Raw genomic sequence first — 24,482 nt, 5'->3', positions numbered from 1 at the left:
CAGTGAACGACGGTCCAGACGGTGAGACACCTCAATATTATTCCTAAGATTTTTCTGAGCACACGCTAACACACACGGTAGCTTGAAAACACTGTTACGTGCCGCAAGCTCCGACCAACCATGGACAATGTTATCTCCACCTCGACCAGCAACCTGACAAAGCGCACAGCGAGCGAGACATCGACATCCCTCGAGCAAAGCGAACCCAGTACGGTTTCAACAACGAGAACGACAGCTGTACGGGGGCTGTCGGTGCGGCCATGTATGCAGTTCACATCAGCGAACATGCAGTGCTTGGTGAGTCTACACCGTCTCGAAGTCCTGGGATCGCTGCATTCGAGATTGAGCGTAGAAATCTTCGCAACTCGAACACTGCACTTCAAGAGAAGAAGAGAGACCTTGAGCGTAGGCTACTTGCTCAGCACGAGCTGAATGAACCAACTAATACACCCCGGAGAAACTCAAAGACTCCAAGCACTCTGTGGTCGACCAGTTCAGTGGTCATCATTGGGCTCGCAAGAGCCAGCGGGGGCTCGATCAGAACCAAACATCTGTTTGAAGTTCTGGTATTCCAGGAATCTTCTGCGATGAAATAAATAAACAACCAAAAGGTATAGTGAGGAGTCGAAAGGACTGCAGATGAATCGAGACTGTACAATAAGCACGCCCATACGTACAATGCTGGGTAAATCGAGCTCATTACACAACACTGCACGCTTCATATAAGATATGCACGAAGCCTGCATCCTATACTCGATTAGTGTGTTGATGAAAAATAAAATCCTCAATCCACTTCCTAGTAATCCACACCACCTCGTTGTACTCCCCCTCATACCACCCCTGCTCTCCTTCTCCGCTTTCTGTAAACTCCAGTTACTTGAAGAGCTTCGTGGAAAAACCTCTGCCGGGTTGATCAACGTTGCTCCTGCGTCATGCTGTTGTCGGCGCTGCATGGTTTGACGCGGTGACGGTTGGCGGGGATGCTGAAGGAGTGCGGATCTTTTCATTAGCTGGACGGGTTTGTGTCTTTGCGGGCAATGCATGGCGTCCGACTTTGCAACATACATGAAGAACCGAGTAGCTGAAGTGGGTGTGCATATGGTGTAGTCATCCATTACAATTTCACAGACATGCACAGAAACCACAAAAGGAATCACCTTACGACAAGTTTGGGTAGCATGAGGGCACCCTTGATATGGATGGCGGGGCTGTGCTGGGCGAGGAACGTTGGTCCTTTTAGCAGTCTGCTAGTCCACACTAAACTCATGACTGTGGTATCTTTGAGCACCTGACTCTTCTTATTCGACATTTCTAAGTGCAGTTGGTGTCTTTTTGTCAAGCTTGGATTTAGAAGGGGATTACGGGGATAGAAGTATGGTCGAAAGTGAGAAAGGGTGTCCTTATCGTTGGGGTGTCGTAACAGTTCGCTCTTCGAACTGCATCTACCGTTATGCACAAGGCTGACTCTAGAGTCTATATTTATCAAGTCCATCCGTTTATGTGGTCTACACATTCCGATGTATCACACAGCGCAGCGTATACAAGCACGCTCGTCTCGTCCCAGGCATCTAGGCTGTGGGGAGAGAGTCGGTGCTGCCGGCCTTCTCGATGATCGGCGGCGGCTTAACAACCTTCTGGCGGAGCAGGTGGCGCTTGATGAAGTATGGAAGCCAGACCTTCATCTCGTAGCCGAGGAACTGCTTGGTCGGGACCGAGAAAACCTGGTCGATCTCCTCGAGCGTCTGAGAGCATGTTAGCAGGAAGCCTGATGAGATGAGAGCGGCGACTTACAAGCTGCTTCGTCTCACGCACAAAGGCAAAGATCATGAACCAGGCAATCAGGTTCAATCCAGCATAGAAACCGAATGCACCAGTCTGCGTCATGACGGATTGCATACGCGGGAACGTGAGGCCAAGAATACCGGCAAAGGTGTTGTTGATGCACACAGCCCAGGCCATGCCCTGCTCACGGTGGATCGTGGGGAAAACCTCTGCGCTGTATTGGAATGCCACCGGTCCCTCGCCCAAAGAGTACATGATGGTGAAAAGGTAGACAAAGAGCACCACAGGACCGATGCGCGCGCCTCGGCTCAAGGTCTCATCGTTGTTGAGGAGCGACAAACCAGCGGCTAGGAGGAAGATGCACATCAGCGGAAATGTGATGAGACACAGCGTTCGACGACCCTTGGTGTCGATAAGAAACAGTGTGGGGATTGTGAAGACGACCTGGATCGCACCGTAACCGAGGGAAGCGTAAAGTGCCTCTGTGGCGCTGTAACCGACTTGCTCGAAGATTGATGACGAATAAAAGGAAATTATATTAATACCGCACATTTGTTGCGCAAGCATAACAGTGGAGGCGCCGTAGTTGGAGCGTCGAATGCGAGGAATGGTGAAGCAGTCGCGCAGACGGGAGAAGTAATTGCTGTCACCGGCGACACGGAGCTCCTCAGCGTAGATGACGTTGGAGTAGTAGTAGTCACGGGCCGCGATGATCTTGTGGGCGCGCAGCTTGTCCATTGATTGAAAACCTTTGGCCATCTTTCCGTGCTTCATGAGCCATCTAGGAGACTGTTGTGAACTGTCAGCGGAGGCATACAGCCTATGTGAAGAATGAACTGACCTCTGGGCAGAAAAAGATACCCACGCCCAGGATAAAAGAGGGGATGAACGCAGAGCCCAACTGCAGCCTCCAGGCGATGTCACCTGTGTCCTTAACAATGACATTGGCACAGAATCCGAGAAAGATGCCAATGACAACCCACAACTGCCAGAACATGACAAGAGCGCCGCGGATGCGGGCTGGCGCCATCTCGGCACTGTAGATAGGAACGGTGGCATTCTTTGCACCAATACCGATGCCCATCACGAAACGCGCGGCGAAGAGTTCCTGCCACGTCCTGGCGAATCCAGAACCGATAGGAGTGGCCGTGAGACAGAGAGCCGTGACGAATATCTCTCCGCGGCGACCGAGCCAGTGGTTGAGTGGGTCGACGATGAAAGCACCGATAAGACCGGCAGTCAAGAAGATAATAGAGTTGATGAGGCCGACAATCCACTCGTTCTTGGCACCTTCGTTGATACCAAACTCCTGGGGGAAGGACAGGTTGGCGCCATTGGCCCCAGTCTGCTTGTGTCAGTAAATGTTTGAGGTGAACAGATGCCCAGTCTTACCTGGTCCCAACCCTGGGTTGCGGCACCGATAGCGCACAGGGAGATCGAGTACCACAACATCTTGGAGCCGTGCCACTTGTGATCGCGCTCGTAGATCAGGGCATCGCGCTCATCAGCAGGAAGAGCATCACCGAGGCGCTCGAAGCGATCGGGGTCTCGCGCGACCAAGGCTGCCCTGCCAAAGAGCGACTTGTGTTCAGGCATGCCATTGGCCTCAGCCCAGGCTTCGGCGTCGACTTGAGCTTGTTCTTGAGAGACGCGCTGCACCGCGTTAGCACGTGATTCAACGCTTAGCTAGCTTTGTGTTGCATTCAGCGCAAAACGTTTGCGCATACCTTCAGCGGGTTCTCGACGATATTGACAGCAACCGACTGGCGACGACCAGTGTCTACGGGAAACTCATTGTGCTTCGTAGCCGAATCCTCGATCTTCTCGTTGTAGCCGGGTGGGCCTGAGTTGAGGGTCTCGACTTCCTTTGCGTCGGCCATGGGTGGCGATGCTTAGTGGTTGACAAGAAGTTGCTTAGCAGTTGACAAGAAATGATTGGGTAGCGAAGTCTCTTGGTCAACGCTGGGCTCCCAGGCGAAGATTATATAGTTCCCCACCAAGCATTATAGTGGAGAACTTTGCGGAGACAGCCCGCCCGCGTGTTGGGTGCCTTTCACTTTGATCATGGCCGCTCTGTCTGCTGTGTTGCGGCGCTTGTAAAACGGCAGGGACGGATTGCGGCTCAACCGTAATTGGAGCATTCTCGTCTGATAGGCACACTAATTTCCAGATGCAGATAGCTCAATCAGAAGAGGATGACGTATGTAATATGCCGACGCTTGGCAATCTCGTACTTCTCCCAAGAAAATCGGCACGCTCGTGTGGACTCGTGCTTGGCTCCACCTCTTGATGACCCTAACAACCCCAGTCTGGAGCCGGACGCGGAGAAGATCCACCACCATCGAATCGGAGTCCCCGAACTCCAACGCTGAACATACTGAAGGATTGATATGAGCGCTACAGTGCCGGATTAGCACGTGATGCACGTTGAATATTGGATCATAGATCGTGAAGCAGTGAAGCGGATGTATTAGTAAGAACACTCGTGTGAAGAGCAGCGGGACGTCCGATGCAGAAATGAGAGCTAACGAGTCATGCCTAACCGTGAACCTGTACCGAACACACTACAATCGCGCCCGTGATCTTACAAAATGCAACCCCATCCTCCGTGGCCCCATTCAGACTCAAAATTCTCGCTCAGCTAGCGCTTACAGGGCAAGCGCCGCAGCAAAGATACCGGCAGCACCACCGACAAAAGCCATCGCGCTTATGGGGTGAGGGCCTCCAGCCGCAGCGCCAGAGGACGCAGGAGCAGAGGTGGTAGATTTTGTGGAGCCAGACTGACTTCCAGATGCTGTTGGGTTCGCAGAGTTCGAAGCCGGTGACACAACCTCGACGGTCTGAATAACGCTTGCTTCAGCAATCTCGCTCGCCTTGAGCACAGCAGATGTAGTGCCTTGAGCACCTACGACACTCGCGAAGACACCGCTCTGAACAGCAGTGCAAGTGAGGTCAGCGGATCCAAGGGCGCCCTTCCAGTTGCAGTTGACTTCAGCAGTCCAGGCGCCCTCGGAAGGGTCTTTCAGCTGAATCTGGGCATACTCAGATGCCTGCTTGATTGTGAGAGGCTCGCAGAGGCCATCGAGCAGGTTGGCGTCCCGGCGACGGAGACGTGCAGCAGCGGTCGTTGATGGCGCAGCGATGGGTGTCATGAGGAGGGTTTCCGCTACTGAGCGCGTTGAGGATGCCACAGATGCGGCCGAAGACCCAGCAGAGGACGCTTCTTCTAACGTCAGAATTGGTTACAGACGTTCAACATACGGGATAGCTTACCGGCCGTGGCCTCGGAGAGCCACGAAGTAGGAACGCCTGCATCCGAGCAAGAGTTGACATAGGTGGTCGTGCCTGAGCTGGATCCAAGCATGGTGACGGTGGACACCTGCAGGCCCAGTGGGTTGATGATGTGCGCAGAAGATCCAGTCTCGGGCTTGCTTGAGCTAGACGACTGTGCAACAGCTGAGGTTGCGAGGAGAGCGACAACGGTAGAGGAACGCATCTTGATGGGGTGTATGGAGATAGACTATGTGAAGCTTAAGTTGAGAGAATGCAACTGCGATCGCTGGTGTGAAGCTTGAGGAGCGAGACTTGAGGGCTGACAGTCTGCTAGACCATCGTTCTGAACTTATACAGCAGCTTCAATGTCCCCAGATATTCTGCTTCACCGTATGATCCGAGCCCCACACTACGCCGCCCCCTTGTGGTGAAGACGACTGGGTCTGCACGGAGTTGTGAAACGCCACATTTTCAGGCGTACCTACCTGACTGAACCCCGAGCGTACCTGTGCACAACTTGAACAGCAAATCATATAGCCCTGAGGTTGCTAATTGATACCGTATCGACTGTATTCACCAGGATGCGTGCTGTGCTGATGCCAACGCCGCACAATTGAATGAGGAGGTGCTAGGCGAGGTTGCTTCGCCGCAAGGCTGCAAGGCTGCATGCTCGCAAAACGACCTTCAACAAGCCATGTCCGGCATGCCTGGCAGGATCAAAAAGTAGTTTCTAGAGTATCGGAAAACAACTGGAGATAGGGAAGGGATTCCCGAGCTCTTGCAAACGAGTGGCTGTAAGACGCTCATTTACGCTCATCTCCACTCGATGTTGGCGCCTACGCCGTACGGTCTGGATGCAGGCTGTAGTGAAACCGCAAAACATTACAAATGATCTGCGAGATATGAAATTGCTCACAGAGGCTCAGCTGACATGAGCAAAGCGCAGTTGAAGACGCTCAAGGTGTTGTGTAGCAGTGAAGAACAGCGTTGAAGAGACCATGCCGCAGAGAGGCCAAGACCCCGACGGCGACCGCGCTCCGTCGCGCTGTCGCACCTTCCCCGCACCGTCCCTTTCTCCACAGCATCACCATACTGCACATCAACACAAATATGTCAATCGTGCATCGAAACCAAGACGATGCTCACTCTTGCGCGCGCTGCTCAATCCAACTCTCGACATTTGATGCTTTGATCGATGGCTGCCTGATAAGACCCACAGTGCCGCCGTGTGTCTCAGGTTATCTAATTGAACCCCGAAGCTGCACCGCTGTGCTATTCTAAGATGCATACCACAGCAAGTCTCCGCAATCACCATCCTTTCTAGCGAGACTGTGTCTGAAAATAGCCAAGACTACTGCCAAAGTCGACCCAGCTATAGCTATCTATGGTCCTTGGTCTCTACCATCTCACCGCGCAGCTCTCCTTCTATTATCACTGGGTGTCGATGACTGCTCAGTGAGCCTTGAGAGGTTGCTTGATGTTAAGATTATCTCAATCGGACTACGGACCCTTACGTGGATCTGCGTATGATGTCGCTACAGCACATAGCTCTGTCTATGTTGCTGACCCAACGGTGGACTCCAGGCACGACGGACCTCAAATGTCCGTTGTCTCTTGGCAGTGCAAAGGGCTAATGGCAGACGTTCGATGTGTTTGATAGTCTTGAGACGGTCAATTGCGTAGTATAGAAGTGCTGCACTGGTGCCACCAGGTCGACATTCAGGCTATCCAGACATCCTTTCTTTACAGTAGCTCTTACGAGTCATACATATTTGTTTTCTCTACACCTTCTTTTTGAATACATTTCTTGCACGGCCTTGAAGGTCTCACGTTTTGTTACAAAACCACTCTATTCGATTCGATCCGCAGCTCAACACTATGCCTTTCAACTCACGTAGCTTTTTGATATTGGCATTGGCGACTGCATTTGCTCTGGAAGCAAGTGCCATGGAATTGAAGCCCTGGGGTACCGGCCATCACCCAAGCGGCGAGTCAGTCGCCAAGCGAGCTGTAGCTGCTTTCAATCTTGACCCTATCGATGATCCTGGCAAGCTTTATCCAAATGTTTTCGGCAAACGAGCACTGCCTTCAATCGAGCTGAAAGCTATCAGTGACCCTGGTGTGCTCTTGAGAGGCCGCTCCGAGAAACGAGAGATGCCCGGGAATGGCTGTTTCGATCCTGCTAAGCACTCTACATTCTTCTGGGGTGGATATGGTACGTGTCACATTAATCATCTTGCACATAAGCCTGATAAGTCGTAGCTGGTGACAACATCTTCGTTGCAAACTTCACAATGTCTGCACAGACTGACGACGAGTACATCCTCGCAATAGAGAACTTCGCAAAGCGGATGAAGTCAATCAGCTGTGGTACGCCCGAACAGCCTATGATCTTGGAGTTCAGTGACACAGACTCTCTGAAGTACGCAAAATCAGCCTGGAAGTGGATCGACGATGCAGACATCAACCACTTCACGCTGGTCACAGAGCCCGATATGTGCTACAAAGGCGATAATCGCTCGCCCTACCTCGTCAGCGCCATCAAGTTCGATGACACCAAACTGACAGCTGAGATCACCGCGGAAGAAAAGCCATGGAATGAGATAGCGCAGTCGTTTAGCCTCAACCTTGGTCACGAGTTTGTCGATCCGGCAACTGCCAACGTAACCCATCCTCATCTCGCGCCTCGAGGAGACGATGGCACTCAGATGGATATCTCGCATACGTTCAAAGGCAATCTCTTCAATTACGCAAAAGATTCAAAAGAGACAGCTGGTATGGCACTGAGTGCCGATCTCGAGCTGATAACAGAAGGTACTATCGTTGCGGACTTTGACGTCAAGAAAAACTGGTTGGGCATTCCCAACGACGCTACAATCAACATCCACCCTCAGGGAGTGAACGGACTGATGAAACTGCAGCTCAGTGCCGACGGGAAGTTGGGCAAAGAACTGCAGTGGGACATGAAGCCGGAGATCTCGATTCCAGTCCAGGCATTGAAGATTGCAGGTATCCTCGAAATTGGCCCCTTTATCACTATAGGCGTTCACCTCGGTTCCTCGGCCCTTGAGGGCACGAGCGAGATGAGCGTGGGTGCCAAAGCCAAGATCAAGGACGAGGCCAAGGTCGATGTCAGGCTTACCAAACCAGAGGAGAACAATTTCAGCGGCTGGGAACCGGACTTCGAGAAGGTCGAACCAGTCTTCAGCGGTGAGATCAACGGTAACGTTCGCGCGTGGAGTGAGCTTGGTGTTCAGCTCAAGGCCGAAGTATTTGGCAGTAAGTAAAGGTGTCACTGAGTAGAAGAAGTTTGCTAACGAAGCATAGAATGGGGCTACCAAGCTGCGGTAGATGCCCAGCTACCCTTCTTCGAAGCAAGGATGACCGGCATCATCGATTCTGTTGGTGTTTGTAACAGCCAGAAGACGGTTGGCGTTCAACTTGGCACTGATGTTGGCATTAATGTAAACCTCAATGCCGGCAAAGTCAACAAAGCTCCTTCTTTCGAGAAAGACTTATTCGAGAAAACATGGCCGCTCTTCTCGACCTGTGTTCCAGTCGGGCCAGACAATGCTAAGCCCACTGAGACTCCCGAGCCAGAGCCTATCGAGGAGCCAAACCCCGCTGAGGATCTGTCTGAGCCTGAGGTCACTGAGCAGCCATCGGGGGCGACGCCAACGATAGATCGGGGTCCACTTGAGATTGGTACAGGCAGCATGCCCATGATTACGGGCGGACCTCATTTGGTCACCGGCACCGGTACTGCTTCGAGTGGATGGCCTATGTACACTGGCAACACCACCTTCTTGAGGATGGCCCAGCGCAGACCCACAGCTCTGTACCTCTGAAGCATCTAATGACACTTGGGGCCGTGATTATAGGGTCAAGTAGCTGGCATCAATTGTAGATCTTGAATCATGGGTTCTGGAATAGGGCTCGGCTTGTCTTAAGCGCAGGGGAGGTAGATACTGCATATGTCGCGGAATCAAGGGCAAATGTATATAACGAGTGTATTTTGTTGTTCTCTGTGTTGTTCTCCTGCTTGTATCTTTGCTCTCCAAGGCTCGCTGCGGGGTCTGTTTTGATGACGTGTTTGTGATGCAGCTGAGGTAAGAGGTGCTCAACAACATGAGGAAGTAGCACCAGACCACCGCCAACAACACGTGATCTGCTTCTCCTCTCAACCGTTACAGTAGAACACGTTAGTCTGATGTGAGCTATCACATCCTTTCCAAAAAGGTGACAAAATAAATCTCGAACTATCACAGCTCTTACGTCAACTGCCACCCCACCGACGTTGATATGAAGCCCCCCCTCAAAGTCAAAGAGATGTAAGACTCTGGACGCACGAACTTATTCGAAGAGACAGAGAACGCCCTGGAGCACTTCAAGAGCTTGGGAAAGCCTCCAGGTTGTGTCAAGCAAAAACTGTCCCCATTGCATGATCTTCACAGCAAGCTACGTGAGAGCTCTCATGGAAATCCACCACGTCTCCAGCTCCAAGGCCACCCGCGGTCTTGTCGTATCCACTCACACAAGAGAAGAGATTATCTTCACCTACGCCGGCGGGGTTGCATCGCACATTGCGCCTGTTCGCAGCCGTCAGGACAATCAGTAAGGTGGGAAGCCAGCAGAGTTCATGCTCAACCAAATCCAGGACTTGCGTAAAATATATGATGCGAGCAAGATTGGTGCTCCAGCCTACAAAAGTCTGCCACATAGGCTCATGAGACTGACTTGCTCGCGCTCGATCCGACCTTCTCAGATCACTAGCAGAGCCGTGGCCTGCAGAGAAGTCAGTGTCTCAACCTTACCACTCACTCACTCCAACGCGGAACAGCTTCGGCGACGGAGCCAAATCATATGTCTCACATCCTGTTCTCCGACACCAGCTTACAACCGGCTCATTTTTTGAGTATCTGATCGTCCAATACGCGCGCCGCACAATCATCGGCTTCCAAAACCTTCCTGACTCTTAACGACATCCCAACCATCACCAAAGCCTGAGCCGAAGCGCTCGACACGCCAAACTTCCTAGCTGAAGTAATGTAACTGCGTGAGCAGTGTCGGTCGGAGACTTTGATCAACGACTGTATTGCTATCTGTTGTCGTGTTGTGTGTTGTTGTGTTACAGAAGCTCTCAGCTCTCAGGTAAGCGCACTTGCCCACCGGCAGTACCTGCTACAATAGGATATCATGTGATCTAAGCCACGTGGTTACAAGTAAGCTATCTCATTCAACCTCTAGAAAGGCAACGTGCAGTTCGCAAACAACCAGAGTATCTTCCGTGCGCGCGGAGGCTTCACGAAAACAGAGGCATGTATTTAGGCTGTGGTTGAGGGATTCCGAGAACGCCTGGGAAACACTGGAGATGTCGAAGAAGAGGTGGAAAAGGTGTATGGAGGTGTGGAGGCTGATGAGCAGTTTCCTACTAGAGCCGTATGTGAAGGAGGGGGATGTCATAGCCAATGCTCGAATTGAGTCTCTGAGTCGTTGTTTGGTATTCTCAGTATCTCAGATGAGATATGAAAAACTTCCCTCATTATGCGCATATTCTTGCTGTGGGCAGGTACAAGACCGAGAGCATTTGTGATGTTCAGCTCGCTTGCCGTTCGCCTGTCGTTCGCTTCGCAGAGATGGTGATCAACCGCACAGCATATTGACGGAAATTCGCTGCGAGGATCGTTTCGCGCACCGAGACAGGCGACCAGCTGCGCGGACGACAATATGTTGGTCAAAGTGTGGTGACATCCAGGAGGAAGGAGGCAGGGAGGGAGGCAGGGAGGGAGGCTGGGGCAAGAGCCACTGTTTTAGCGCTCACAAGCGCGCCTGCGGGGCTCAAACATTAACTTGAGGGGACATAGATCCAGCAACTGCTACACGGCTTTTCGCCTGAGAATAAAAAGCCGCCACCGCGGGTCCATAATCATGGGTGTCAGACGATGTGCGCAATGTTTGCGCTGCGCACAGATACCGGTGTTGCTGTGTCGGTGGTGAGATGGAGCTCTGACACCACACGCGACCTGGGTTGCCTTGGCCGCTCAGCCCTAATTTTGGCCCCATGCGCGCCTAATGGCGCAAGGCTATATGATGGGTCGTCCCGTCGCGAGCCACGTTCGTGCTTCCTAACTTTACAGGCCAAGAGCAAAAAGATCATGCCTTCAGAGTCTGCATCGATTTCTACGGGGCCGGCGCGGCCAATCGTTTCGAATGGCAATCCTGCAACAATTGACATGCCCACTCAACGCCAAAGAAGAGAGATACCACATTCTGCCGAGTATGGCGAGACATATCACATTGGAACCTGCTATGATGAAGATACGCTGAAAACCTGGGACACCGACGACCTGTGAGCCATGGTCATCTTTGTGCAGAGCCGCGGCTGTGCTAATGAAATGACAGGCGAGACAAACCTTACCTGGCTCATGTCAAGGCTCTGTCTCGTACTTGGAGACCATTGCGTCACCTAGCAGATTTTATGCAGGTGGGAACATCACCACTGCATTGGAGGTACCTCCATTTCCCTGAAAATCAGACCGAATTGAAAGACCGGCGCGCCAAGACAAATGTTACGTACATCGAGTACAAGCCTCTAAAAGACTCGCAGCCAGTCCCCGTCACTATCGATTCGGCCGACAAACTGAAAACAACCTTGGCAGCTTTGTCTCACGATCCGCCGGGCGCTCCCCCGCTACGACTATTCATTGTCGAAGATCTCTCGACTGAGGTGATCGAGCAACTCGGCTCCAGATTTGACGTCGACCCTCTTTTCTTTCGAGAGCAGATCGAAGACAATGTATGGTATAATATTCGCGATCCTTGGGCCATAGCACCGAGCTTGACAGCTAGCACGAAACAGCGCTCCTGGTTCCGCCTGCGAAATATGCGACTTCGATATCACAAGACAGGAATATCCTACGAGAATGGAAGACAAGAGGTCAACAAATGGAATATCCTGAGACGACCGGACAATGACAATAACCACTGGGCTCATAAAGACGAGGTCCAAAGAGACGCACAGGGCGATGTCCTTAAGGATAATAAGGGTAATCTGATAGGAAAGTCAGTGGTCTCCATCATGCGAACGCGAACAACGATTTGGATTGGGAAAGACAAGCAGTGTGGCGATGGGATAGTGGGCATCGTACTGGTGGACCCAACTATGGAAGAAGGTAAACCACTTTGGCATGACCGTACCAACTGGCTGCCCACCACCAGTATGGGTCAAGGAGCACCACCACTTCCAACTTCAGATAGATCGTGGTACAAGGACATTGTGCGAACGACCGCCGCATTCCCTTGGTTCGAGGCTGAATTGGTCCATGAAATTGGACCGCAGGTTTTAGCATACCCGACACTCTACACTGTTTGTGCTGAATGGCTCATCGTCTGTGACTACGTCAAGACACGTGTCAGTCAGATTGAGTGGGAGGTGGAACTCCCAGAAGTGTTTCGCGAGAAGGAGAAGAACGATCTTCGCTCCAAAAGCGAACTCATTGCAGACTCTCTGAAACGCCTACACACTTGGAGACGTCATATCCCGGTGTTTCGAGACATGGTCACTGAAGCATTGCAACAGGCCTTACCGGCGGCAGCGCGGCTCACCTCAGTTTCAGCAGCGACTGAACCCAAGGCCTTTGAAGACATTCGACCTGATTTTGATCGCATTTTGGACAACATCAAGGAATTACAGGACCGGATCGACCGCCTTACTGCCATTGTAACGTCAGAGATCAACATCGAAGACACAAAGCAAAGCATAGAGGACAACCACAATCTGGCTCGATTGACCTGGTTAGCGACTATCTTCATCCCGCTCAGCTTCGTCTCCGCGTTCTTCAGCATGAATGAGAGCGTTTCCGCCCTGAAATACACTTATGGATGGTTCTTCCTGACGGCCATACCATTCACAGGTATTTGCCTGGCCGTTGCGCAGTTAGCAGGAGGTGGCGCCTGGGGCCGGAAGACTATGGGGAAGGAGATCAAGAAACAGGGCAGCTCATTCTACAGCAAAGTCAAGTTCAAATAGTGAAAACGCGTCGATAGGGATCGAATGCCTCATCATCTTGTCGTATCTATCACGATCAAGCGTTCAAAGGCTACGTGTATGTTCAGTAGCCACCAATCCAAATGGCCGTGAACAATACGAGAGCCTGTGCAGAATATACATACGGATGTTGTAACTACGTGGCTTAGATCACATGATATCCTATTGTAGCAGGTACTGCCCGGTGGGCAAGTGCGCTTACCTCAGAGCTGAGAGCTCCTGTAACATCAGACCACAACACGACAACAGATAGCAATACAGTCGTTGATCACAGTCTCCGACCGATACTGCTCACGCAGTTACAGATGTTCTCGCACTATTTGATCATGAAAGACCAAATTGCCTTCGCCCCGGCAATGCTCGGGAGATCTATAACTCGATAGAAGACCTCTGAGGTAACCGCGACTGTAGATGCGCAGGCAAGGAAGCTTACAAACGTACTCAACGCATTCTTCATGCCCGCATTATCCATCGCTAGCCAAAGCTTGATGCCAACAGTATAGACAATGGTGGGCTGTACGAGGAAAACACCTGCGACACTGTTAGCTCTGAAGGACACAATCCTGCACCATCACTTACTGAAACTCCTCCTTCCAAGTGCAACTAAAGGACTGAGTCGCAGTAATCTCCGAGGCATGTCGTATGTCTCGATCAACAGCATCGCCCCCAGCATGAAGAAGTAATTGTCAACGCGAGCCAGAGGCTGGTCAAGATCCTGCTCCTCGTTGAGCAGGCCCTCAGTATACAAGCCCGTGTGCCCATGGTTTTCGTTGTTGCGCATGCTCGGCTTCCAAGAGATGAATAGAAATTGCAATATGATGCCCGTAAAGACGAAAGCTGCATACAATGGCCACATCGGTATGCTGCACTTCCGGATCTTGAGACCTGTCCTCGACTTGACCTGGAGATCCATGTTGAGCACGGCATCAGCGACCAGGAGACCAGTCACACTGTACCAAGCCCAACTTTGGACCCAGAACGCTGTCAGGATGAAGAAAATCAGCGCCTTGAGTTGCCATGACAGCCGTGTGTAAGGCACTATTATCATGGTCATGTACACTGTGTAGCTCTGCTGGAATAGTACAGAAACGATCCACATTGTACCGGACGGGAAGGCTTTATTGGCAGCCTGAACGCTGTACTGCTTATTGATCCAGAAGATGTCGAACAGTGAGTTGAAGTACACCAGGAAGTTGCGCATACGCATTGGTGTCTCGGCGGAGACGTTGCCGGTACGGGTGAAGAAGTCGGTGATGTACTTAGTGTCAGAGGCTGTGAAAGCTGCAACAGCGATCGAAAAGGCGACGAACGTTGGCAGCCATAGCCTGACACCGCGGCGGAAGATGCTGGATGCACAGACTTCGCGGGTCGTGTTGCTGAGGAACGGCAGAGCGATTGTGCGCGCGGAGAGGAAGATGATCCAGGAATATATCAAGGACTCGTTGACGAAGACGACTGAGAACGACTTGCGGAGAATCATCTGGTAGAGCGGTCCATCTTGGTTGTTCGAGTCCGGGACCGCGGTCGGGAGGAAGACCTGAAAGAAAACGAACAAGAATGACTGGAGAACGACGATACCACGCAGACCGATGAGATAGTCTTGCGAAGCGATTTGAGTCGACGACAACGAGCTTGTAGTGCTGAAGATCGAAGCCAAAGGATTGGATATGAGTTGCGACTTCATAGTGGGTAAGAAGCGTGAACGACAGTCAATGCATGCCTCGACCAGAAAGTCAACTTTCTTGAACACAACAACCATAGAGGGAATTGTGCACGACCTTCAACGGGCCTAGGAGTTTTCAAAACACGTGTCGCTCGTTACACATGACAAAGCTGACCCCCGATTTTCCGTGGGGAGACCCGAGATCAACCCCTTGGTTCTCGGAAGCTTGACAGGGCTTCGCATAATGCGGTCACGCTCGCACAACATCTCGACGCACGGTGTTCCCAGTTTCAGCTGCTACCCGAAGCTCGACTACCAGTTTGATATCCGCCAAGGCGAATTGGGGACCCTGATTGCAGTTCTGGCCGCATCGTCCTGCTTGAGATACGCGCCAGTATGCTTAGTGGGGCTGGCGCACGCTAAAGACTGACATGTTGGAGGAACTTTCTGGTCGAGATAGCATAAACTTGCGTTATTTGTTCGACGGGCAGATCCAAATCTTCAATGTTACCGTGACGGGACCTCGGGAGCTTGCGATGTTGATCGGCTTGGCGGTATACCTTGAACTCCTCATTGGTGAATTCGCATAGCCCCAAAACCTTCCTTGCAACGCATGCAATTGTTGGAGGTTTGTGTGTGGGGAGGCTGGCTGGGGGAACGACAGGTACATTTGTAGGTTGTGAGGATCTGATAGGTGCGGACCCCTGACTACAGCGAGACTGTACCACTGCGGCTGAAAAAGCCGGGACCCATTTTGTGGATTACCGGTAGACGTCAAGAGCAATAGGTACCAATTTCCCGATGCAAATTTAGGTGTCAAGGGGTGCATAAGCCACCAAACGCTCCTAGTGGACAAGCAAACGGCCGGCATTGGCTCAGGCGCTCGGGTGCTTCCGCCAGCGAACACAAAGTCATCCCGAGGCCATGTGGGTCTCGTTTTAAGATCAACGTTTGTAGGGCTAGCCAAGCGAAGTTCATCGATTTTTTGATTTGGCTACGCCACGTTGGATCCATAATAGAGTGAGCCCGAAAGCTATCTCGATCTAGGCCAACTCTGGCAACAGAGATACTATGGTCTCCGGCAACAGAGATACTATGGTCTCCGGCAAAAGTAGAGTCCCATGCCCAGTGCAGACAGGGATTGGATAAGGGTTTGTCGAAGCCTCTACCGAGATTAATAACAGGTATCGCACCAATAAGTGGGCTACTTTTGTCTTATTAGAAGGAACCCCTTTGTGCGTATCTGTTATAAACAGCTAATGGGGGTTCTGTACACTAGCCCACGCACCGGCCATCGGACTCTACTTTCGCCGAAGACCATAGTAGTTGACGTCGAAATTGCCAAACATGGTGAGATAATTTGAAGTGATAGTTCCTGTCGCCTTAAAGCCGGGTCGAGAAAGTAGAGATAGGAACTCATTGACGCGGCGTGTAATCGTGCGCCGATAAGCGCACAGTTCTGCAAGAAGAAGATCGACTTGGTCTATCAATCAAGCTCGTCGCGTGGAAAAGTGATGCATGCATGCACAAAATACTGCTGATGACAACATGCCGACCAAATGTCATGGAAAGTGCTCACATTCTGGACCTTAAAGTACAAAAACTATATACATGAATTGAAGGACTACCAGAACACGAGTACAAGATACACATTACGTCCTGGCGGTCGGGTTCCACGAGCTGTACTTGACAATCTGTCGAGCGTGACCGTAGAGGCCGATCGTCGCCGAGAGTACCAGATAGAACGGGTACATGATCGAGAACATGATGATCATCTTCTTCGAGACAAATTCGGATTTGACCTGGTTGGTGATCCAAAGCGTGGCTACCAGGCACACCAAGCTATCGGAGGATGTAAGCGCAATTCTAGGCCTCAAAAGCTGGGGAGATTGGCATACCTGATGATGAACAGCCATTGTGATACTGGATATTGGAAGTAGACAAGCTTCGACAGATCACCGCCGGACCGAGGAAACTTGACAATGACGAACGATAGGACAAGACACGTGTATTGCGTGACCAGGTAATACGAGGCCTCGCGGATGAGTAGTAACGAGAGAACGCCAAATCTAGCTATGAAGTCTCGCTTGACCCCCTCGTGTAACGGATTTTGAATGTCATTGTAGATCATCTTGCAGTGCCGCATTGACGCCTGAGCCCAGCCTTGTGCCCATCGAAGACGCTGCTTCCAGAAGGCACCGATAGTAGTAGGTGCCAGCTCGTATGATGTGACGTTGAGATCATGGACCGTCTTGCATCCACGTGAGAACGCTCGGAGAGCAGAGTCGATGTCTTCAGTCAACATCGAGTCGTCCATCTTCAGGTCACGAAGCAGCGACGTCCGCCAATAGCCGTTACTTCCACAGAACAAGCCGAAGCCCCACATTGCAGAGCGTCCTGGATGAGAAACGGCGTAGATCTTGTCGAACTCAACGGCGATCATACTCGTGAGGAAAGTGTCGTTGGAGTTGAAGATGACGCATCGACCCTGAATGATATCGACATCAGCATCAGCCTTGAAGCGCTCAGCTGCCCAGCGAGGGCCGTTGGGGTGTGGGTAGTGGTCGCAGTCATATATGGCGATGACGTCGGAGCCGGTATTCAAGGTGAGGAAGTAGTTGAGGTTGTCCGCCTTCGAGGTAGAGTTGGCTACTTTGATGATCCTAGCATGGGGGTACTTGAGAGACAGTTGGTGAAGCTCTGTCTCCAGAGGCTCAATGGAGACAGGAGTGTTGTAAAGAATGTTGATACGGATCTTGTCTTGAGGGTAGTCAAGCTGTTTCAAAGCGTAGATGGCGCGGTCCATGATGATGTCCTTTTCGTTCGGCAAGTACGCAACAATGACGAGGTCCAGGATGGGGAGCTCGCTGTGGGCCGTTGGGAACAGCCATCCCTTCTCTTCAGCCTGAGTGACGATCTGTCTTGCCTCGCGGCAGGGAGTGATACTCATGAAGGCCTCAAGAACAGTCGCTCCGGCGATGTAAAAGTTTGTACACATGTAAATAAACCAGAACACAGCGATCAAGCCCTCGCTGCAGTACATGTACATGCATGTAGAGAACACAAAGTAGGATGCCACGAGGCAGAACGGGGTCCACGCTGATAAGAACGAGGACACACCCTCGATAACATTTCCAGCTGTTCGTCCTCTCCTTGAAGCTTGCTGGACTGATGTTGTGACCGGTGCAAACTCGCCAATATCGATGCTGAAGTCCTTGGTCTGCGACATGGTGTCTGCGAAGAAGCTGCAGGGAGAGACACGAGTGTGGAGATCGGAACAAGTGAAACGTCAACCAGAACGAATGGTGACTGTCGAGAGGTGTCGAGATCCAGCAGTCGACTCAAGCTGTTGGATTGGAAAGTACGGGGAGACTGGGTGGGGCACCAGATGTGCTCGGCAAAGAATTGATAACAGATGTAGCGACGATTGACTACCAACAGAAGGAAAAACAGATGCCAGTACCAAACAAGTGAATGATGACGGAATAGAGTCAGCCATTTATCAGCACACTTCCCGTCTGCTCTCACGGTCGGTCTCCTCGTCGCATTCACCGAGCTGCATGGCAGCTAAGAGTGGGTCTTATCACTCGTCTTGCAACACAGATCCTTATCTATCTTGCAGGTGCGAGAATGCAAGATCCTCTTCGGCACAATTCTGATCGTCGCTTTCAGTGCATCTTGGCAATACTTCTTCATACCGTCGGTGGGGCGCATCCGTGGGGGAAGGCCGAGTGTAATCCAACTCCAAAATTTGCTGTTGTCTGTCCCTGAAATCTACTGCAGTGTAATATCAGCTGGGTCTGGTTCCTAGTCTTGAATCTGACGAAAGATAACGCGTCCTGCAGGCTCGAAAAGCTCTGCAGGTAGTCCCGCATCCGCTACCCTGTTGTAGTGCGACATTGCGCATAGTGATGATGACGCTCGGTTGGTAAGTACAGCCTGATTGGGGGGACAAGAGCCAGTGCGGCCAGATGTCAAGGTGCATGGTTAGAAGGCGGGCTCAATAGAAAGTCGATGATGTGCGAGAGAAAGAAAGAGGGACCGTGCGAGATGGCGTTTTTGGCGGCTCACATCCCAGTCGTGCCTGGTGCTACTGTACTGTAACGCTGTTTTCGCCCCACCTGCCGACAATGACCACTCTTTCTATTTCTCCCGACACCTGGCCATTGTTGACCCGCAGGCCACGCAGCACACCGCTCGCCTAGACGACCCCCTTATCCAGTGTAACGAGGGGTGGGATTCGCCAAGAGAGCTGGTAAACGTCCGCCTCGGCGAATGGAAGGACTAGCGACACGTTCAATAGCTTTCCGATCCTGGCCTTCAGGCAGGGGCTGTATAGTGGTGTTGATAGGCAAAAGGCCTCACTGCCGACAGATTGTTGATCGTTCCAGCTCACACCAAACTATGGCTCCTCTTTAGTCCGCCAGACTGTTCCCACCCTATACTGGACCTGAATCGTCATTCTACGGCTCATTCGCCACTCCACTGGGCTGAGTTCCTCGTCCATCTTCTTCGCAAGTTCACTCCATGCATGAAAACTGATTCTTCAATGAGCCTTTATTTGTTCCGGGTGTGAACTCTCTGTGTCGCTACGCTCATTCAGCATGCTTGCGTTCACTTTACTAGCTTGCATTCTTGCGTACGCTGCACCCGCAGCTAGTGAGGTCGCTGGTGGAGGTGGTAACTGTACATGTGGTTTCTACGATACTGCCACAGGGTCACTCTTCACAGACTCTATCATCATTTACTTCAACGAAACAGATGGGCTGCCTTCAGAGTTCGTCGCCGAACAGTACAGCAACAAGTACGAGAAGGACTGGAACGCCATCTACCGCCAGGGCTCCGATCCTGCGAACCTTCAACTCAGCAACGATTCTCTGAAGCTCCTTTTGAGGCCGCCGACCGAGGATCACATCGTTCAGGGAGCTGGCCTTCGCACGGCAAGACGTGATATTCAATATGGCTCCTTCCGCACGCTGATCAAGTCACCAAGACGCACATCTGCTGGCTCGGCAATGTCGATGATGTGGCAGTACAACGAGACTGAAGTCACTGAGCTCAGCGTCATGAACATGAACGATGCTTCTGAGGCTTGGATCGGTACCTTTGTCAGTGGAGAGTTCACCACGCGCGACCTTGGCATCAACTATACAGAACTTCTCGAGGGCACAGCTGCAGATCACAACTACACAACGTTGGAAGGGCGCCTTAGCAATGGGAGTGTTAATCCATGGGACTTCACCGAGTATCGCATCGACTGGACAAGAGATCATATCAGTTTCTACGTTGGAGGCAATCTCACTCGACAGATCTTGCACAAGGACAACAAGGGCATGCCCTCAGTGCCTGCACCTGTGTATCTCAAGCATTGGTCTACCGGCAATCGGTTCTCCATGAGGGGCCCGCCAGGTCGGACCTCCGTTGCTGAGGTCGGCTGGACTCGAATGTTCTTCAATTCCTCGTCCATGAACGATATTGCTCGCGACGACTTTACCGCTAGGTGCTCAGTCGCCGAGGCATGCTCGATGGATGACGCCACTCTTCGTGGCTCCACAGCATTTGCCGACACGGCCACCGAGAAGTGGCAACAAGATCCTCACAAGAGTATCAAGCGGATGCCGGCGCTTTGGATCTCCGTAGCTTGCCTTGCACTTTCGACCATTCTCCTTGTGCACACTTTCATTCGTCGCATGACGCAGCTCAAGTCATCGGGTCATGGAGCCCCGCAGGCTGTAGCGCAGTCACCAACCACATCTCAGGACGAGAAGAACGCTCCGCACGAGGTCACTGATATTTACTCAGAAGATCCTGCAAAGAAATCACCGGCACCAAGTCGACCAACATCGTCAAAGTACGAGTCGAACGACTTGACCATCGAGCAAATTGGACCCAGCGGTGCCACATGTACCATTGGGTCTGCGACGCCGATTGGAGGTTCTCGCGCAACTTCTGTGCGCTTTGACAGCCGTGCTACGACGCCGTATGTACTGTCTCCATTCAACAGCACTTTGGAACTTGGTAAGGATGGGCTACCAACCTTGAGCGAGATCAATCTGTCCTCACCATCCAGAAACGAATTTTTGCCGTCTACGGTCAAAGGACACAAGGGCTACCTTAACAGCATGGGCTCTGAGCAGACGATTGCTCTGCCCTGTTGCTCACAACAGACTGCCGAAAAGATACGGATGGAGACGGTTACAGAGTCAGCTTTGCCAGCACCTCGCATGAGAGCACAACCACCACCGCGCGAGCGTATCGACTACCTGGCCGGCCTTGTTGCGTTGTGTGCCATAGTTGTCACTGTAATGCATTTTGGTCTCACCTTCGTACCCGCCATCGTTATACCAGGCGCTCCACAACATGCGAAGTCTGAGTACTGGGCACAGAAAATCGTCGCACCGTTCATTCTGAACCAAATGTGGCTCGGTGTATTCTTCACAACTTCCACTCGATTCCTCACTGCTTCCTATCTGAGAAAGGGCAAGCTCGAGGACATCGCGAAGTCTGCTGTACGCCGAACACCACGACTCATGATTCCTGTTGCAACAATTGCTCTATTGGAGTACTTCCTCGTCGATGTCGGCGCGACCAAGTACCTGCGCTACATTCCGTCCCTGACTTGGTCAACTTGGCCCTACGTCACACGCTACGAGAACTTTGTTCAGTTCATCTCCGAGATTCTGGAACTCATCTATCTTGTCCCAAATGCCGTTCCCCAGATCACGTTTAATTACTGCACAGGTGTGCTTTGGACAATTGCAGTCCAGCTTCAAGGAACCTGGCTGGTGTTGCTCGGTGCAATCATCGTGCGAGAGATGAAGACCACATGGAAGCGTATCGCATTCTACATCTTCTGCATGCTGAACCACTGGTACGCACGATCCTGGGGGACGTACCTGTGGCTCGGTTTACTACTCACTGATCTCGACGTCACCTACAAGTACAAGAAGTATCTGTACGCACGCCCAGGCACGTATTACCCTATTCTCACCTTCGCTTGGTTCTGCGTCGCGTTGGGCTTCGCAGTGAATTTGCTACCGAACTGGATGGAGTTCAACTTTGCGACTGCCGAACACGACATCCACCCTGACGAAGCGACTGGTGAAGCGCTCTTGAACACGAAAAACGCAGGCTACCCACCTTACTATACTCCTCGCCTGAATGGTCTCCTCTTTGCAGGCGGCATGCAGGCCATTGTCGAGCTTTCAACCTGCATCCAGTGGCTACTGTCCACCCCGCCCCTGCTCGTCCTCTTCCCTCACATCTTCACTATCTACCTTCTTCACGGTCTTGTCTTCTGGAGTTGGGGCAGCTGGCTCATGGTCTTCCTTGCCGAACGCGGCTTCACATACGGTATCAACGTCGCCATTGTCGGTGTCACATCATACGTGGTCCTTTTCTGCTCGCTTCCGATTGTCACGCCTGTGATCGAGGTGTTTGGCAAGGATATCACTGCATTGGTATGGATGAACTCTCAGGAGAAGAGCCCACCTCGTCGTCGCACTCTCTTCCCCTTCCCAGAAGACCTGTTCCACGGACGCGAGGCCAACGGTGACGCAAAGGAGGACGTTGAGGCAAACAATAGTAACAGGAGCTCGGGACTTCAGTGCAGCAGCGTGTCAATCTTCTCTGGCAAGGACGGTGAGAAGGGTGACATGTATGGGGTCAGTACTGTGATGAATGAGGGAGGTTAGATGAAGTCGAAGGGTAAGAATGCCGATCGCAGCTAGTCAGGAGACCTGCGCACGACCCGGTCTTTGCAATGTTATCGCGTTTCGGTAAAGGTTTCTCACGATGAAATGTACGGTCATGTGTTTCACTGTGGTATATTGTAATCCTAAGCTCCAAGACTACTGTTCGATGCATTTATGCTCGGTCTCAACTACGCAAATGCCTGGAAATGCCTTACCAGAGGCATTCTTCGCAAAATTTTGGCTCAGTGCTTCTCCGCCCAGAACTTTAGGAACCTAGTGACGGTCCTGATCTCCCACCTGTGCGCCTCTCTGATGTACGCCGGCTCAGCATCGACGTCCAAGATACCGTAGCTGTCCCAGTGATGTCCCGCCCCCGCGATGAGATAGCTTGGATACTTGTCACTGCTGATCCTCGGCTTCGGCGCCAGGTCAGAGTGATAGCACAGGTCAAGCCAGACATCCGTGCTGCCGTCAATCAGAGCCAAGTTCTCAGCCTTGATGTTCCATCCGCCGTATTTGTTGTAGTAGTGCAGCTCAGGTGACTTGGGGATGCTGTTGTGCTGACCAGCGGGGAAGGCCCACGTACACCACTGCTGGGTGTACTCCTTCTGCAAAACGCGTGAAATCAGGGAGGGACCGGACTTGGGAGCGACTTGATACCCGCCTGACTCTGAGCATGATGAGTAAAGATACGAGCGGGATGCGCTATTTGTGGCGTCCGCATAGAAAGTCTGGTTCTGGGTGCCGAAGCAGCCACTGTCTGTGCTATCGATGCGGCCGCTCTCGCATGTTGGGAGGAGAGCCTTCTTAATATAATCCGCATAGCCGCCCAGACCAGTCCAGGGTTCGCCATTGGTGTAGTTAGAGAGCAAGGTATCGACGCTACTGATGCTCTTGGGCGGGTCGATGTTGGTGACGTTGGAGCAGAAGTTCCAAAAGTCGTCCGAGCCATACGTCTCGTTCCAGTTGAGCTCCTGCCAAGTGTTCGTGGGGTAGTTCATAGGTCCGCCAATGGGGAATGCGATAGTCATGGCGAAGTCTTCCAGACTTTGCAATGCACCAAGTCCGAAAACGTCTTTGACTTTTTGGATAGCTTGCCTGTCTCCGGATCGAACTACAGCGTCGATCTTGTCCACGATGTTAACGATTCGGGAAGTGCAATCCGAAGGGCCATATTTGATGATGGTGTCGTACCATTGGGGGTATTCGAGTAGAGCTTGAGTGGTAGCACTGCTACCAATACCGCCCGCAAAGATGGAGTTGTAGGTCTTCATAGTGAAAGCAGTGTATGCACCAGCCAAAGAGCCACCGTACATAATCCATGGGACGTCAGGCCCGCTCAGGCTGCTGTTCAATCCGGGGAAAGTAGCATGCTGCCTGAAGTAGGCGTTATCCGCGATTGCTGTCACACGTCAGGAAGCAAGTCGGGCATACCGAGGGCTGTTCTCACTTTGCTCAGTCGTCAAAAACCTCAGCTCATCGGTTGTACTGGTATTATAAGGGTAGCTTTTCCCGTAGTATCGATTCTCCAGAATGACCCCAAGACCATTGAACTGCTGCATCAAGATTTGAATGACTGCAGACGTCAACACAGGAGTACCCAGATTTCGCAATTGGTCGACTCACTTCCAGTTTGAAGGTTTGAGAATCGACTTTCACCGCTAGTCTCTCCGCCAATGTATAGGAACACTGGTCCTCCGGGCTTGTAGTAGGATGAGTCAAAGAAGTACTGCTGCTTGAATGTGTCTTTTGTGTGCGGCTCATAGCGGCTGGAGTCCTGGAAATGGTCGATCTGAGGGAATTAGCATTCCATCGTTGTAGCACAGCATTGGCCAACGTACCGGCTGGTCAATAGTATGAGCGGCATAAGCTGGTGCAGCATCTGCTGCGCGTCTGCCGTACCATTGAGGTGTCGCGAGTCCAGTAGCTGCCAAAGCGCAAAGCAATGTTGGGGTCCTCATTGTGTTTTTGATAGCTGATGAGAGAGGCAAAATTCAAATGTGAGAGACTTTAAAGGTGAAGC

General features: G+C 51.9%; 8 protein-coding genes across 8 annotated transcripts; 3 read left to right on the top strand and 5 right to left on the bottom strand.

The window, feature by feature from the left end:
• Positions 1 to 1,162: 1,162 nt before the first annotated feature.
• M421DRAFT_419619 (putative facilitated glucose transporter) lies at positions 1,163 to 3,858 on the bottom strand. The gene is made up of 5 exons (XM_033592193.1): positions 3,510 to 3,858; positions 3,175 to 3,435; positions 2,624 to 3,127; positions 1,792 to 2,571; positions 1,163 to 1,742 (listed from the first exon to the last, which is right to left on the bottom strand). The coding sequence occupies exons 1-5, from the start codon at positions 3,660 to 3,662 to the stop codon at positions 1,569 to 1,571; spliced, it is 1,872 nt and encodes a 623-aa protein (XP_033450100.1). The 5' UTR covers positions 3,663 to 3,858; the 3' UTR covers positions 1,163 to 1,568.
• Positions 3,859 to 4,228: 370 nt separating this feature from the next.
• Positions 4,229 to 5,525, bottom strand: M421DRAFT_419618 (uncharacterized protein). Its single transcript, XM_033592192.1, has 2 exons — positions 5,056 to 5,525; positions 4,229 to 5,005 (listed from the first exon to the last, which is right to left on the bottom strand). The coding sequence occupies exons 1-2, from the start codon at positions 5,276 to 5,278 to the stop codon at positions 4,431 to 4,433; spliced, it is 798 nt and encodes a 265-aa protein (XP_033450099.1). The 5' UTR covers positions 5,279 to 5,525; the 3' UTR covers positions 4,229 to 4,430.
• A 1,408-nt stretch (positions 5,526 to 6,933) lies between these two features.
• Positions 6,934 to 8,903, top strand: M421DRAFT_4280 (uncharacterized protein; the record flags this gene model as incomplete). The annotated part of the gene is made up of 3 exons (XM_033594615.1): positions 6,934 to 7,270; positions 7,318 to 8,334; positions 8,383 to 8,903. 3 exons carry the CDS (start codon positions 6,934 to 6,936, stop codon positions 8,901 to 8,903), a joined length of 1,875 nt encoding a protein of 624 aa, XP_033450098.1.
• Positions 8,904 to 11,189: 2,286 nt separating this feature from the next.
• Positions 11,190 to 13,377, top strand: M421DRAFT_419616 (uncharacterized protein). Its single transcript, XM_033592191.1, has 2 exons — positions 11,190 to 11,404; positions 11,458 to 13,377. Exons 1-2 carry the CDS (start codon positions 11,211 to 11,213, stop codon positions 13,082 to 13,084), a joined length of 1,821 nt encoding a protein of 606 aa, XP_033450097.1. The 5' UTR covers positions 11,190 to 11,210; the 3' UTR covers positions 13,085 to 13,377.
• Positions 13,378 to 13,418: 41 nt separating this feature from the next.
• On the bottom strand, positions 13,419 to 14,786 carry M421DRAFT_60019 (uncharacterized protein; the record flags this gene model as incomplete). Its single annotated transcript, XM_033595739.1, has 2 exons — positions 13,419 to 13,633; positions 13,682 to 14,786. The coding sequence occupies 2 exons, from the start codon at positions 14,784 to 14,786 to the stop codon at positions 13,419 to 13,421; spliced, it is 1,320 nt and encodes a 439-aa protein (XP_033450096.1).
• Positions 14,787 to 16,417: 1,631 nt separating this feature from the next.
• On the bottom strand, positions 16,418 to 17,994 carry M421DRAFT_100284 (glycosyltransferase family 2 protein; the record flags this gene model as incomplete). Its single annotated transcript, XM_033586497.1, has 2 exons — positions 16,418 to 16,607; positions 16,664 to 17,994. 2 exons carry the CDS (start codon positions 17,992 to 17,994, stop codon positions 16,418 to 16,420), a joined length of 1,521 nt encoding a protein of 506 aa, XP_033450095.1.
• Positions 17,995 to 18,679: 685 nt separating this feature from the next.
• On the top strand, positions 18,680 to 22,459 carry M421DRAFT_4276 (glycoside hydrolase family 16 protein; the record flags this gene model as incomplete). The annotated part of the gene is made up of 2 exons (XM_033594614.1): positions 18,680 to 18,693; positions 19,369 to 22,459. The coding sequence occupies 2 exons, from the start codon at positions 18,680 to 18,682 to the stop codon at positions 22,457 to 22,459; spliced, it is 3,105 nt and encodes a 1,034-aa protein (XP_033450094.1).
• A 112-nt stretch (positions 22,460 to 22,571) lies between these two features.
• Positions 22,572 to 24,448, bottom strand: M421DRAFT_419615 (uncharacterized protein). The gene is made up of 4 exons (XM_033592190.1): positions 24,301 to 24,448; positions 24,086 to 24,251; positions 23,910 to 24,035; positions 22,572 to 23,861 (listed from the first exon to the last, which is right to left on the bottom strand). The coding sequence occupies exons 1-4, from the start codon at positions 24,418 to 24,420 to the stop codon at positions 22,702 to 22,704; spliced, it is 1,572 nt and encodes a 523-aa protein (XP_033450093.1). The 5' UTR covers positions 24,421 to 24,448; the 3' UTR covers positions 22,572 to 22,701.
• Positions 24,449 to 24,482: the final 34 nt, after the last annotated feature.

Source organism: Didymella exigua (genome assembly GCF_010094145.1).
Source record: "Didymella exigua CBS 183.55 unplaced genomic scaffold M421scaffold_10, whole genome shotgun sequence".
Lineage (NCBI taxonomy): Eukaryota > Fungi > Ascomycota > Dothideomycetes > Pleosporales > Didymellaceae > Didymella > Didymella exigua.
Note: the sequence above shows the minus strand (reverse complement) of the source record. Positions and strands in the feature narration are given on the sequence as shown.